This window comes from Monodon monoceros, unplaced genomic scaffold, assembly GCF_005190385.1.
Source record: "Monodon monoceros isolate NGI ecotype Baffin Bay Population unplaced genomic scaffold, NGI_Narwhal_1 Super_Scaffold_5, whole genome shotgun sequence".
In the NCBI taxonomy this organism is placed as follows: domain Eukaryota; kingdom Metazoa; phylum Chordata; class Mammalia; order Artiodactyla; family Monodontidae; genus Monodon; species Monodon monoceros.
In genome coordinates, this window is record NW_021703782.1 from 56,437,204 (window position 1) to 56,450,111 (window position 12,908).

Sequence of the window (12,908 nt, forward strand, 5' to 3'; positions counted from 1 at the left end):
TACTCCCCTCCTCCACATTTTATGATTTTGATGTCCTCTTTTACATCTTCATAATTATCCTTCTGCTGTTCACTGTAGTTAACAATTGCTTTCACAAAAAATTTTTTAATCTATGTACTGGCTTATTTAAGTGATTTATTTTCCAATTGTGATTTTCTCTTTCCTATAGATTCTTGCTTTTTTATTTAGAAAACATCAATATTTCAATATTTTAGGATAGGTTTAGTATTGCTGTATTCTTTTAGTTGTTTTTTTTAAAACTTTATTTTTATTTATTTATTTTTGGCTGTGTTGGGTCTTCATTGCTGCACATGGGCTTTCTCTAGTTGCAGTGAACGGGGGCTACTCTTAGTTGCAGTGAGCAGCTTCTTACTGTGGTGGCTTCTCTAGTTGTGGAGCATGGGCTCTAGGCACATGGGCTTCAGTAGTTGCAGCATGCAGGCTCAGTAGTTGTGGCTCATGGACTCTAGAGCACAGGCTCAGTAGTTGTGGCACACGGGCTTAGTTGCTCCATGGCATGTGGGATCTTCCCGGACCAGGGATCGAACCCGTGTCCCCTGCATTGGCAGGCGGATTCTCAACCACTGTGCCACCAGGGAAGCCCCTTTTTTAGTTTTTGCTTGACTAAGAAATTCCTTCTCTCTCCTTCTATTCTAAATTATAATCTTGCTGGATAGAGTATTCTAGGTTGCAGGGTTTTCTCTCTCAGGACTTTGAGTATATTTTGCTACTCCCTTCTGGCCTGTAACGTTTCTATAGAGAAATCAGCTGATAGCCTTATGGGGGTTCCCCTGTAACTAATTCTTTGTTTTTGTTGACAAGCTGCTTTTTGAATCTTCTCTTTATCTGTAACATTTGCCATTTTGATTATAATATGCCTTGGTGTAGGTCTATTTGGATTCATCTTGTTTGGGACCCTCTGTGCTTTCTGTACCTGGATATGTTTCTTTCTTTAGGTTTGGGAAGTTTTCAGCCATAATTTCTTCAAATACATTTTCAATCACTTTTCTCTTTCTTCTCCCTCTGCAATCCCTATTATGCATAGATTGGCTTGCTTTATATTATCCCATAGGTCTTGTATATTGCTTTCAGTTTTTTAGATTTGTATTTCTGTCTGCTGTTCTGATTGGGTGAATTCCATTATTCTATCTTCCAGATCACTTATTTGTTGTTCTGCATTATTCAATGTGCTATTCATTGCCTTTAGCTCAGCTTTTTCTCAGCAAATGAGTTTTCAAATTTTAACCAGCTCCTCTTTATAGTTTCTAGTTCCTTGTTACAGTGATCTGCATTTCTATCAATAGCCTTTCTTAATTCCTTCAGTTTTTTGTTTTTTTTTTGCGGTACACAGACCTCTCACTGTTGTGGCCTCTCCTGTTGTGGAGCACAGGCTCCAGACGCACAGGTTCAGCGGCCATGGCTCACGGGCCCAGCCGCTCCACGGCACGTGGGATCTTCCTGGACTGGGGTACGAACCCATGTCCCCTGCATCGGCAGGCGGACTCTCAACCACTGTGCCACCAGGGAAGCCCCAGTATTTCATTATCTCTTTTTTGAACTTAGGATTTGGTAGACTGGAAAGGTCTGTTTCATTGTTCTTTCACGGGTTTTCTCTTGTTCCTTTAATTGGGAGTAGTTTATCTGCTTTTTCATTTTACTTTTATTTCTCTGACTCTATGAATGTAGGAGAAACAGTTATCTACTGTGGTCTTGAAGGGCTGTTTTTACGGTAGTGTCCCTGAGTAGCCTGCATGAATCTGGTATTTTTGGTGCAAGGGCTTTTTTTAATATGGGTGCCTGCCATGTCTTTCCTCAGTGTGTGCTGGCCATTATCCCCTTGATAGGTGGTGTGATTGGTGTTGTGGTGACCAGAGCCTGCACTACATGTTGAGCAGGGCCTCTTCTTTGCTCTTTGGCCATCACAGTCCTGTCAGGGGCAGGGTCTGCTCCCCAGTTGTTAGAGTAGAAGCCACCACATCTGTTTCTGAGCTGCAGTGTGGGATAGGCAGGACTGGAGCACTTCCACTGGGAGAGGAGCCACTGAGTATTCCTCTGCAGAGGCTGTCCACCAGCAAGAGCACTCTGGTTGTCTGTCACCTGTTGTGTGGGCTCACAGTGTACACTGTTGTTGGCACTGCCATCAGCCCCACCTCAGCCATGGGAGTGCAAGCAATTGGCCCAGATGTCCCTCAGGCACTGTGCTCAGAAAGCCACCAGTGCAGATCCATAGGCACAGATCCACTGAAGTAAGGTACCAGGTTCACAGTAGTCGTGCATAGTCACTCACCTGGACCCATCATGGGAGGTACAGATTCAGCACAGACCCCAGCCCCGCCTCCACACACTCACGCCCCCAAAGCTCTCAGCTGCTAACTCCAGACCTGCCCCAGCCACGGGAGCACCATTAATCTTCTTCGATGTCCCACAGGCACTGAGCTTACAAAGGCACCAATGGCATAAATCCACCAAAGTCACAAAGCTGCCAGACAGGGCTCAGATTTTAGGCCTGCCTCTGCATGTGGGCAACTGCTTGTGTGCTCCCAGAGCTTGCAGAGGTGGAGCCCTGGCCACTGTGAGCTTGCTGAGAATGAGGCTGCTATGGCGGGGCCCCGCCCTTCCCTTCACGTGTGTGTGTGTTAACGATGCGGCTTCTATGGTGGACAGGGTTCCATCTTGCACACACCCCCAGTTGTGGCCAGGGCCACACTCTAGCCCCTTCTGGCTTCTCTGTGCAGCCAACCCCAGTCGTCTCCCCACATCTGTCTTCTGAAGCCCGAGTTTCAGCACCCAGCCCCCACGCATACCAACAGATGCACCTCTCAGGCTGGGGAGTGCAGCAAGGTGGCCAGGACTACCTGTGCTCGTCTCTCTCCATTCTGCCTCCTGCAAGCTAGATGCTGCACTCTCCTCTGAGCCTCTGAAGCTCCCTTTCTGTCCCAGCTGATCTCCCCGCTGGTGAAGGGGGCTCCCAGGGTGAGGGAACCTTTCCTCTTTCACAGCTCCCTCCCAGGATTCCTTTTTTTTTTTTTTTTTTTTTTCCTTTTATCCTACCCAGTTATGTGGTGATCTTTCTTGCAGCTTTGGTTGTATGAAATCTTCTGCCAGAGTTCAGTGGGTATTCTGTGAGAATTGTTCCCCATGTAGATGTATTTTTGATGTATCTGTGGGAAGAGGTGAGCTCCATGTCCTTCTATTCTCCCATCTTGATCTCTCCTCACCAATTTGAATATTAATAGGTTTCTCATCCGAAGCCATGTGAAATACGCTCATGAAGGACACCAGTAGCCTCCTAATGAACAATTACATGATCTGGGACTCTGCAGCATTTTCTCTGTGTTGACCTCTCCTCCTTTTTGGAATACTCTCTTCCCTTGAAGTCCATGACATCACAGCATCCTGGTTTCCCATTTCTTGGCCCCTTTCAGTGCTCATTCACAGGCCCCTCTTTTCCTACTCAACTGTGTATAGCTGTTTTCCAGGGTTCTGATTTCTTCTCACTTCTTGTCCTCCTCTCACACAACATATTCTCTCCCTGAGTTACCTGACCATCATTCCACTTGATTTTATTTATTTATTTAAGGCAGGTTTATTGAGATGATACTTACACATAGTAAAATCCACCTGTTTTGTGTTCAGTTCTTTGAATTTTGACATAGAGTCCTGTTAGCACCACCACAGTCAAGATAAAGAATATTTCCATCACCCCAGAAAAGTTCCTTCATGCTGACCCTCTGTTGTCAGTTTCCTCCTTCACCTCCAGTCCTTGGCAACCACTGATCTCTTTTCTGTCCCTATAGTTTTGCCTTTGCCAGAAGGTGAATTTCATGTATTTTTAAACAAAATAAAGATGATACTTTCCATATTTATACCTCTAACCTGTGCTGACCTGACAGTGCTAACTTGTCTTTTGAGCTTCAGTCATCTACCCAGTGTCTTTTGATTGGGTCTTTTGATTCTAAAAAGAAGTTTAGAATCGTCACTTTTCTTCATGCATCGAGAAGGTTGAGTGATTCAAAAGTTACTTAACCTCTCTGAACCTTTGTTACCCTCCATGAAAGAGGAGAATATTTCCTTTGCTAATTTCTTGGGGGAGATTAAGTAAGACAAATGCCACTAAGGAGTCTACCAGGCTCTGTGTACACAATAGATTCTCAATACATCATTAACATCACTGATGAAGTTCCATTTCTTCAAGGGGACTTGCACCTTCTGAGGATGGAGCATGGGGTTTCTGAGTCTCTAGCGCACTTGCTGGAGAGGACAGGCTCCTCAGAGAGGCCCGTGAGTGTTGTATGTCTCAACAACATGTTGTGCGAGGGTTCCGATGACTGTACATCTGAGTCCTCAGAAGCAGTTTGTGGTACAGTCAAGTACTGCAACCAACCAGTTACTGCACGTAATGAGAATGTCTCAGGATTTCTAGTTAGCTTCAAGTTTATGGGGCTGATTAATATCTAAAATGAGGATTGTTTCATTTCAGATCCTTTTTATTTAAAGGCAAAAATAAAAATACAGTGTTATCTTGCAGCATATACTCCTCTAATGTGATTACTTGTAAGACCTCCAGGTCATTTACAGTAAAAATCACGTTTCAGCCTTGCTTCACATTGGATGGGTACATGGAGAAGTGGCAGACCCATTAACTCCTACTTGTTTTTGTATTCAGAGCCTTCATGTTTTCATATACCATTACCCAGTAGCAATTTATAATATATTCTGTGAAGCCATGTGATATTTTAGTGGATGCTTCTTCTCAGTTTCTCTTTAGATGAACTAAACAAAAGTACCTTAATAAAAGTAAACTTACAAGAATCACATTGTTCTCATTTCAAACACATATAAAGGAACTAAAATGTTGTGAAATATGCCAGGCAGTTTCACTAATCCTGTAACCTCCAGAAAAAGGGCTTGTAATTAGAATTACATAATAACTGTCCAGCCAGAAATTCTTTTTTTAATACTAGAAGGACTTCACCTGATTTCACGCTACACATACACACTATAAATATAGTTAGTTTAATGCAAAGAAATTAAAATTACAATTGAGCTGTCACACGGTAAAGTGAAACAGCTTCACTGGTCTGTCAGGTCATAGAGCTAATAATGACTTTATGCAGAATGCAGTGAAACAGAGGTATCTTTCTCAAGAGCCAGAGTGCACTTGCGGCCAGCACTATTTTGCTTAGGCCGTATACAGCTGTACTTGATTATAGGAACATTAGTTAAGTGAGACCATAAAAAACAGCTGTATTTGAAATCACATAGGACTCTGCACATTTTCTCCCTGTGGCAGCCAATCAGAAATCTTGCTGACAGGTAAACTTGTACAAAACAAATGATCCTATTTAGATTAATTCCTCTTAATGCCTTACACAGGCCTACTTTCCTGGCATATTGTGGAGACAGCAGGTCAGTTCCACTCAAAATGTGGAGATAGAAAAGGCAAGCTTGATTACTTGATAAAATATATGACTATACTGGCAGAAAATGTGGAGTGCTTAGTCCTTGTAAAAATGTGGCTGATGGGCTCTTCCCCAGCTCAGAGTTCAGCCATGAGGCACTCTGGAAAATGAGCACTCAGCCAGCTAGCAGTCTGCAAAACCAAGTTCTAACTGTGGCTCTGTCACTACTGTTTCATCTTCACTCTCTACCCAGTAACATGATACATCCACACGTTTTGCCATAAAACTCTGAAATGCCCTCTAATGCCTAGCTCTGGGCTTTGGTCCACAGGATGTTAACCAACATCACAAACAGATCTAAAATTTGCTTACTTGGCTGGCCTCTCTGCCTCTGCCAGTGACCTGAGAACATACCTGGGCTAGCCCACTGAGTCCAGTGGGCTGATGGGGACACATGGAGCAGACGTGTGAGCTGGCCCAGGCCGAGGTCAGCACAGCTGCCTAGCCAAGCCCAGCCTAGATCAGCCAACCTGCAGACTCATGAGCAAAAGAAGTGCTTCTCATCACAGGACACAGATTTTGCAGTTGTTTGTTATGCAGCATAACTGTGGCCATAGTTAACTGAAGCATTACTGTGTGACCTTGGGCAAGCCCTCTTCCTTCCTCTCCTCCATTGCTCATCTATAAAGTGATGGGAGGGATTGGAGGATCCGTACAGCCCCTTCTAATGAAGTTGAGGACCAAGAAACCTGGGATGAAAAGAGCTCCAGACTCCAGAGGCTCAGATTTCTTCCAGGCCTAAAGATGGAGCTGAGGAAAACACTTCATCAGGCACTGTGGGCAGGTAGAGGAGCTTTGTCCCCAGTGGTATAGCCATAAATGTCTCACAGTGTGTCCCCAGTTATGTAAACAGTGAGAGAAGAAGTTCTGACAAACCTGGGCCCCTGAATGTCCACAGAGCCAGCTCTCCCAAAAAACTTATTTTCTATAGGTTTACACCTAGACAAATAAGCAAGTTAGAAGACAGGATTGGAGAAAATGGAAATCTTTATTTTTAAACACTAGTACATTTCCAAGCTGTTTCAAAAAGGAAAAATCATATTACTTCAAAACTATGCATCAAAGCATATTTATTTTAAACTCTAATCTTACAAACACATAATGAAAGAAACATATATTTTATAAATATCTACTCAGAATATGTATTATGGAAAAAAAGTATTTAAAAATAACAGCCCCAGATCTCCCTCTTTAAATATATAAAATTCCCATACAATTCATAAGAATTCTTTCTCAAGAGCCAAAAACTTCACAAAGGCCAACAACTCAGTTCTCATCAGACACAATCAAAAGTAAAACGGATATAAAAAAATGTAAAATTTCTGTACAAGGGAAATGCAGATAGCATATGGGTAAATCTCATTACCATCCATGCCATTTGTGTTTTAAAAATGTTTTATAAAAACTGCCATTTAAAACAAATAAGTGAGAGTCCTTCCCTGACTGTGGAAAATATATAAATTATCACCCTCCCACCTGGGAATCGAGGCTCCCACCTGCTAATAGGGTTGAGGAGAGAAGTCTCCATGTGGTTCCTGAATAGGGACTAAGTAAGCCACACATGGGGATCCACCTCCTCTGGCAGTGGCTTTTTTCGATGGGTGATTCATTATTATTCCCTTCTACTTAGAAAAATTCTTTGGGATCATAGGAGACAACTGCTCAGAAGTAAATGCAAGACTAGGAGACAACTTCAGATTGTGGTATCCGATTAATAACGTGTATTTCGTGGTTTTGGTGACCAAACTCTGGGAAGCCTAATTTTCCACTGTCAGAGACACAGCCCGTCACCTACCCCAGCAAAACACATGGCACAGCCCCAGGCTGTCCCTTCATCGTTCCTCTTCTGGCACAAGTCATTCTGTTGCCTGCAGCAGTGTAGGTAGACTATTGCCTCTTCTGACACTTCTTCTGGAAAGAGCTCTTCAAAAACGTGCGGTAGACGGGGTCATCCACATATTCGTTCTTAAACCTGGAGCTCAGCACTCTCTGTCTCTTTTTCTCCCCTTGGATTATGTCCGTTCCATAAAATGTGTCTTCAAATCGCATATCAGAGGCTGTGGACTAAGAACAGCCAGTGTTACACTGCAGAAAGGCAGGCGCTTGACAGCAAAAGAACGGACAAAGATCTGACTCAGTCAGCAGTGGAGAGGGTGCTGAGGCCCAGGGAGGAGGCCCCACGCAGGGGCCTTGGAGCCTCCCCACCTGCTTCCATTTAGCTCAGTTTTCTTCAGGATCTCCAACCCCCAGGGACCTTCCCCAACACGAGCAGGACTAAAGTCTTCTCATTTAAATCTCCCTCACTCTTCATGCCCCCTCTTGGCTCCTGCCCAACCAGGTATGTGACAAAATTGTCCACAGTCATCTCTAATTCATCCCTATTCCTATTTACCTCTGGGCCTCTGTCCCCACCACTTCCCTGAAACTGTCCTTGCTCAAGTCCTAGTTCCTAGGACACTTCTCTCCCCTAAATTTATGTGACTACCTTGTCACCTAACTCTTGCATGAAGCTCTCTGTCATTCTGTAAGCCCTCCTCCTCCTCTGGCTGCTCACCGTGGATGTCTCAGCGGCTCCCCTTTCTTAACTATTTGCTCAACTCTGATGCCCCTGAGGCTTTGTGTGTGGCCTTTTCCTTGCCACATATGCTCCCTGGGCCTGCCTGCCCACACTCACAACTTCAATTTCAACATCAACTGCAAAGATGCTCACATCTCTCGCCCCAGTTCAGACCTCCACCTGTGCTCAGGCCTGCAAACATGTCCAACAACCCAGCAGGCATCTCAAAGTGTTTATACTGGAGGCACTAGTATAACTAGTCCAACCTAAAGTGAACTCAAATTCTTCCTTCTCCATCTCTGTCCTTTCTGTATTCAATGAACGGCAGCACCATCCCCATCAATTCTAGCTACACTGATCAGAAACCTGAAAGTTATAAACTTCCCCTTGTCCCTCCCCTGTCCAGGACCCCTCCTACATGTACCTTGAAGCCCTCCATCCTTTCTTCTTTAACCCTACTGACCCCATGGCCCTCACACTTCCTGTCCTAAACCACTGTAACAAATGCTGCACCCCAGTCTATTTTTCACAGAACCACTAGAAGAAAGCTCTCTAAAATCTCTGATTATATGACACCCTTGCTGATAGTCTTTCAATAGCTCTACTGCCTTCAAGATGATGTCTACGTTTCCTAGGCTGGACATACATAATCAGGCATAATCTTACCCCTTGCTTGGATTAGACTGAATTATCTGCAATTCCCGGCCACACCTTACTGGTTCATGCCCCTCCATCATTAGATGTATTGTTTCCTTTGCATAGAAAATATTCTATCCCCTCTGCCACTGACAAACGTGAGGTTCCTTCTTTTGGGTTCCTGTAACACTCTACATGTCAGTGCAGTAGAATGAGGGCAGTGGCAGAGATAAGGGGTAGGTAAGTGTCTCCCCATAGGGGGTGCCTTGAACCCCTTCACGGTGAGGATATTAGGGACTATGAACTGAATTTTATTCATGTTCCCAACAGCAAGGAATGTGCCCTGACACAGTCACTGCTCAGTAAGTGTTAGCTAGGCAAAGGAATGTGGGCTTTTTCTGTTATGCTTACGTAAAGCTCACTTTTTTTTAAATTTAACTTTTATTTTATATTGGAGTGTAGCTGATTTACAATGCTGCGTTAGTTTCATGCGTACAGCTGATTCAGTTATACGTATACATATAGTCATTCTTTTTCAGATACTTTTCCTATATAGGTTATTACAGAATATTGAGTAGAGTTCCCTGTGCTATACACAGTAGGTCCTTGTTATCTATTTTATATATAGTAATGTGTATATGTTAATCCCAAACTCCTAATTTATCCTTCCATCCCCCATTTCCTGTTTGGTAACCATACTTTTGTTTTCAAAGTCTGTGAGTCTGTTTGTTTTGTAAGTAAGTTCACTTGCACAATTTTTTTTTAGATTCCACATATAAGTGATATCATATGATATTTGTCTTATCTCTGACTTAGTTCACTTAGTATGATAATCTCTAGGTCCATCCATGTTGCTGCAAATGGCATTATTTCATTCTTCTTATGGCTGAGTAACATTCCATTGTGTGTGTGTGTGTGTGTGTGTGTGTGTATACACCACATCTTCCTTATCCATTCCTCTGTCGAAGGACATTTAGGTTGCTTCCATGTCTTGGCTATTGTAAATAGTGCTGCAATGAACATTTGGGTGCATGTATCTTTTTGAATTATGGTTTTCTCCAGATATGTGCCCAGGAGTGGGATTACTGGATCATATGGTAGTTCTATTTTTAGTTTTTTAAAGATCCTCCATACTGTATTCCATAGTGGCTGTATCAATTTACATTCCCACTAACAGTGCAAGAGGGTTCCCTTTCCTCCACACCCTCTCCAGCATTTGTTGTTTGGAGACTTTTTTTTTTTTTTGCTGTATGAGGGCCTCTCACTGTTGTGGCCTCTCCCGTTGTGGAGCACAGGCTCCGGACACACAGGCTCAGCAGCCATGGCTCACGGGCCCAGCCGCTCCACGGCATGTGGAATCTTCCCAGACCGGGGCACGAACCCGTGTCCCCTGCATCAGCAGGTGGACTCTCAACCACTGCGCCACCAGGGAAGCCCTGGAGACTTTTTAATGATGGCCATTCTAACTGGTGTGAGGTGATACCTCCTGGTATTTTGATTTGCATTTCTCTAATAATTAGTTATGTTCAGCAGCTTTTCATATGCCTCTTGGCCATCTATATGTCTTCTTTGGAGAAACATCTATTTAGGTCTTCTGCCCATTTTTTGATTGGGTTGTTGGTATTTTTTAATATTGAGCTGCATGAGCTGTTTATATATTTTGGAGATTAATCCTTTGTTGATTCGTTTGCAAATATTTTCTCCCATTCTGTGGGCTGTCTTTTCATTTTTTTTTATGATTTCATTTGCTGTGCAAAGCTTTTAAGTTTAATTAGGTCCCATTTGTTTACTTTGTTTTTATTGTCATTACTCTAGGAGGTGGATTAAAAAAGATCTTGGTGCGATTTGTGTCAAAGAGTATTCTCTTTATGTTTTCCTCTAAGAGTTTTATAGTATCTGGCCTTACATTTAGATCTTTAATCCATTTTGAGTTTATTTTTGTGTATGGTGTTAGAGAATATTCTAATTTCATTCTTTTACATGTAGCTGTCCAGTTTTCCAGCACCACTTACTGAAGACACTGTCTTTCCTCCGTTGTATATTCTTGCCACCTTTGTCACAGACTAGGTGACCATAGGTGTGTGGGTTTATCTGTGGACTTTCTTTCCTGTTCCATTGATCTATGTTTCTGTTTTTGTGCCAGTACCATACTCTTTTGATGACTGTAGCTTTGTAGTATAGTCTGAAGTCAGGGAGCCTGATTCCTCCAGCTCTTTTTCTTCCTCAGGATTGCTTTGGCTATTTGGGGTCTTTTGTGTTTTCATACAAATTGTAAACTTTTTTATTCTAATTTTGTGAATATCCCCTTGGTAATTTCATAGGGATTGCGTTGAATCTATAGATTGCTGTGGGTAGTATAGTCATTTTGACAATATTGATTCTTCCAATCTAAGAACATTGTATCAATATATCTTTCCATCTGTTTGTGTCATCTTCAGTTTCTTTCATCAACATCCTAATAGTTTTCAGAGTACAGGTCTTTTGCCTCCTTAGGTAGGTTTATTCCTAGGTATTTTATTCTTTTTTGATGTGATGGTAAATGGGATTGTTTCCTTAATTTCTCTTTCAGATATTTTGTTGTTACTGTATAGGAATGCAAGAGATTTCTGTGTATTAATTTTGGATTCTGCCACTTTACCAAATTCATTGATGAGCTCTAGTAGTTTTTTGGCAGCGTCTTTAGGATTCTCTATGTATAGTATCATGTCATCTGCAAACTGTGACAGTTTTACTTCTTTTCCAATTTGGATTCCTTTTATTTCTTTTTCTTCTCTGATGGCCCTGCTAGGACTTCCAAAACTATGCTGAATAAAAGTGGTGAGAGTGGATATCCTTGCTTTGTTCCTGATCTCAGAGGACATGCTTTCAGCTTTTCACTGTTGAGAATGATGCTAGCTGTGGGTTTGTCATATATGGCCTTTATTATGTTGAGGTAGGTTTCCTCTATGCCCACTTTATGGAGATTTTTTTTTATCATAAATGGATGTTGAATTTTGCTGAAAGCTTTTCCTGTATCTATTGAGATGATCATATGGTTTTTATTCTTCAGTTTGTTGACGTGCTGTATCACACTGATTGATTTGTGAATATTGAAGAATCCTTGCATCACTGGAATAAATCCCACTTGATCTTGGACTCGGTTGGCTAGTATTTTCATGATTTTTGCATCTGTGTTCATCAGTGATATTGGCCTGTAATTTTCTTTTTTTGCGGTATCTTTGGTTTTGGTATCAGGGTGATGGCGACCTCACAGAATGAGATTGGGAGTTTTCCTTCCTCTGCAATTTTTTTGGAATAGTTTCGGAGGATAGGTGTTAACTCTTCTCTGAATGTTTGATAGAGTTCATCTGTGAAACCATCTGGTCCTGGACTTCTGTTTGGTAAAAGTCTTAAAATCACAGTTTCAATTTCAGTGATTGGTCTGTTCATATTTTCTATTTTTTCCTGGTTCAGTCTTGGAAGGTTGTACCTTTCTAAAAACTTGTCCATTTCTTCTAGGTTGTCCATTTTATTGGCATATAGTTGTTTGTAGTAGTCTCTTATGATCCTTTGTATTTCTGTGGTGTCAGTTGTAACTTCTCCTTTTTCATTTCTGATTTTATTGATTTGAGCCCTCTCCCTTTTTTTCTTGATGAGTCTGGCTAAAGGTTTATCAATTTTATCATCTCAAAGAACCAGCTTTTAGTTTCATTGATTTTTGTTGTTGTTTTCTTCATCTCTATCTCATTTATTTCTGCTCTGATCTTTATGATTTCTTTCCTGCTACTAACTTTGGGTTTTGTTTGTCCTTCTTTCTCTAGGTGCTTTAGCTGTAAGGTTAGGTTGTTGTTAGGTTTGAGATTTTTCTTGTTTCCTGAGATAAGACTGTATTGCTATAAACTTCTCTTTTAGAACTGCTTTTGCTGTGTCCCATAGGTTTTGGATTGTCATCTCTTTGTTATCATGTGTCTCTAGGTATTTTTCAATTTCCTCTTTGATTTCTTCAGTGATCCACTGGTTGTTTAGTAACATATTGTTTAGGCTCCATGCGTTTGTGTTTTTTGCAGTCTTTTTTATGTGACTGATTTCTAATCTCATAGTCTTGTGGTCAGAAAAGAGGCTTGATATGATTTCAATTTTCTTAAATTTACTGAGGCTTGCTTTGTGACCCAGCATGTGATCCATCCTGGAGAATGTTCTATGGGCACTTGAGAAGAATGTGTATTCTGCTGCTTTCAGGTGGAATGTCCTATAAATATCAATTAAGTTCATAT

General features: G+C 41.9%; 1 protein-coding gene across 4 annotated transcripts in view; it reads right to left on the bottom strand.

Moving 5' to 3' along the window:
- Window positions 1-6,431: 6,431 nt before the first annotated feature.
- KDM4C (lysine demethylase 4C) overlaps window positions 6,432-12,908 on the bottom strand; it is a 400,055-nt gene continuing 393,578 nt past the window's right edge. For 3 of the 4 annotated variants that reach the window (XM_029201479.1, XM_029201480.1, XM_029201481.1), the window contains one exon: window positions 6,485-7,526. In XM_029201479.1, the coding sequence (XP_029057312.1) occupies window positions 7,350-7,526 (177 nt within the window). In that variant the 3' untranslated portion in view covers window positions 6,485-7,349. Of the gene's footprint in view, window positions 7,527-12,908 lie in introns of all 4 variants that reach the window. The other variant, XM_029201477.1, reaches the window with a different exon arrangement.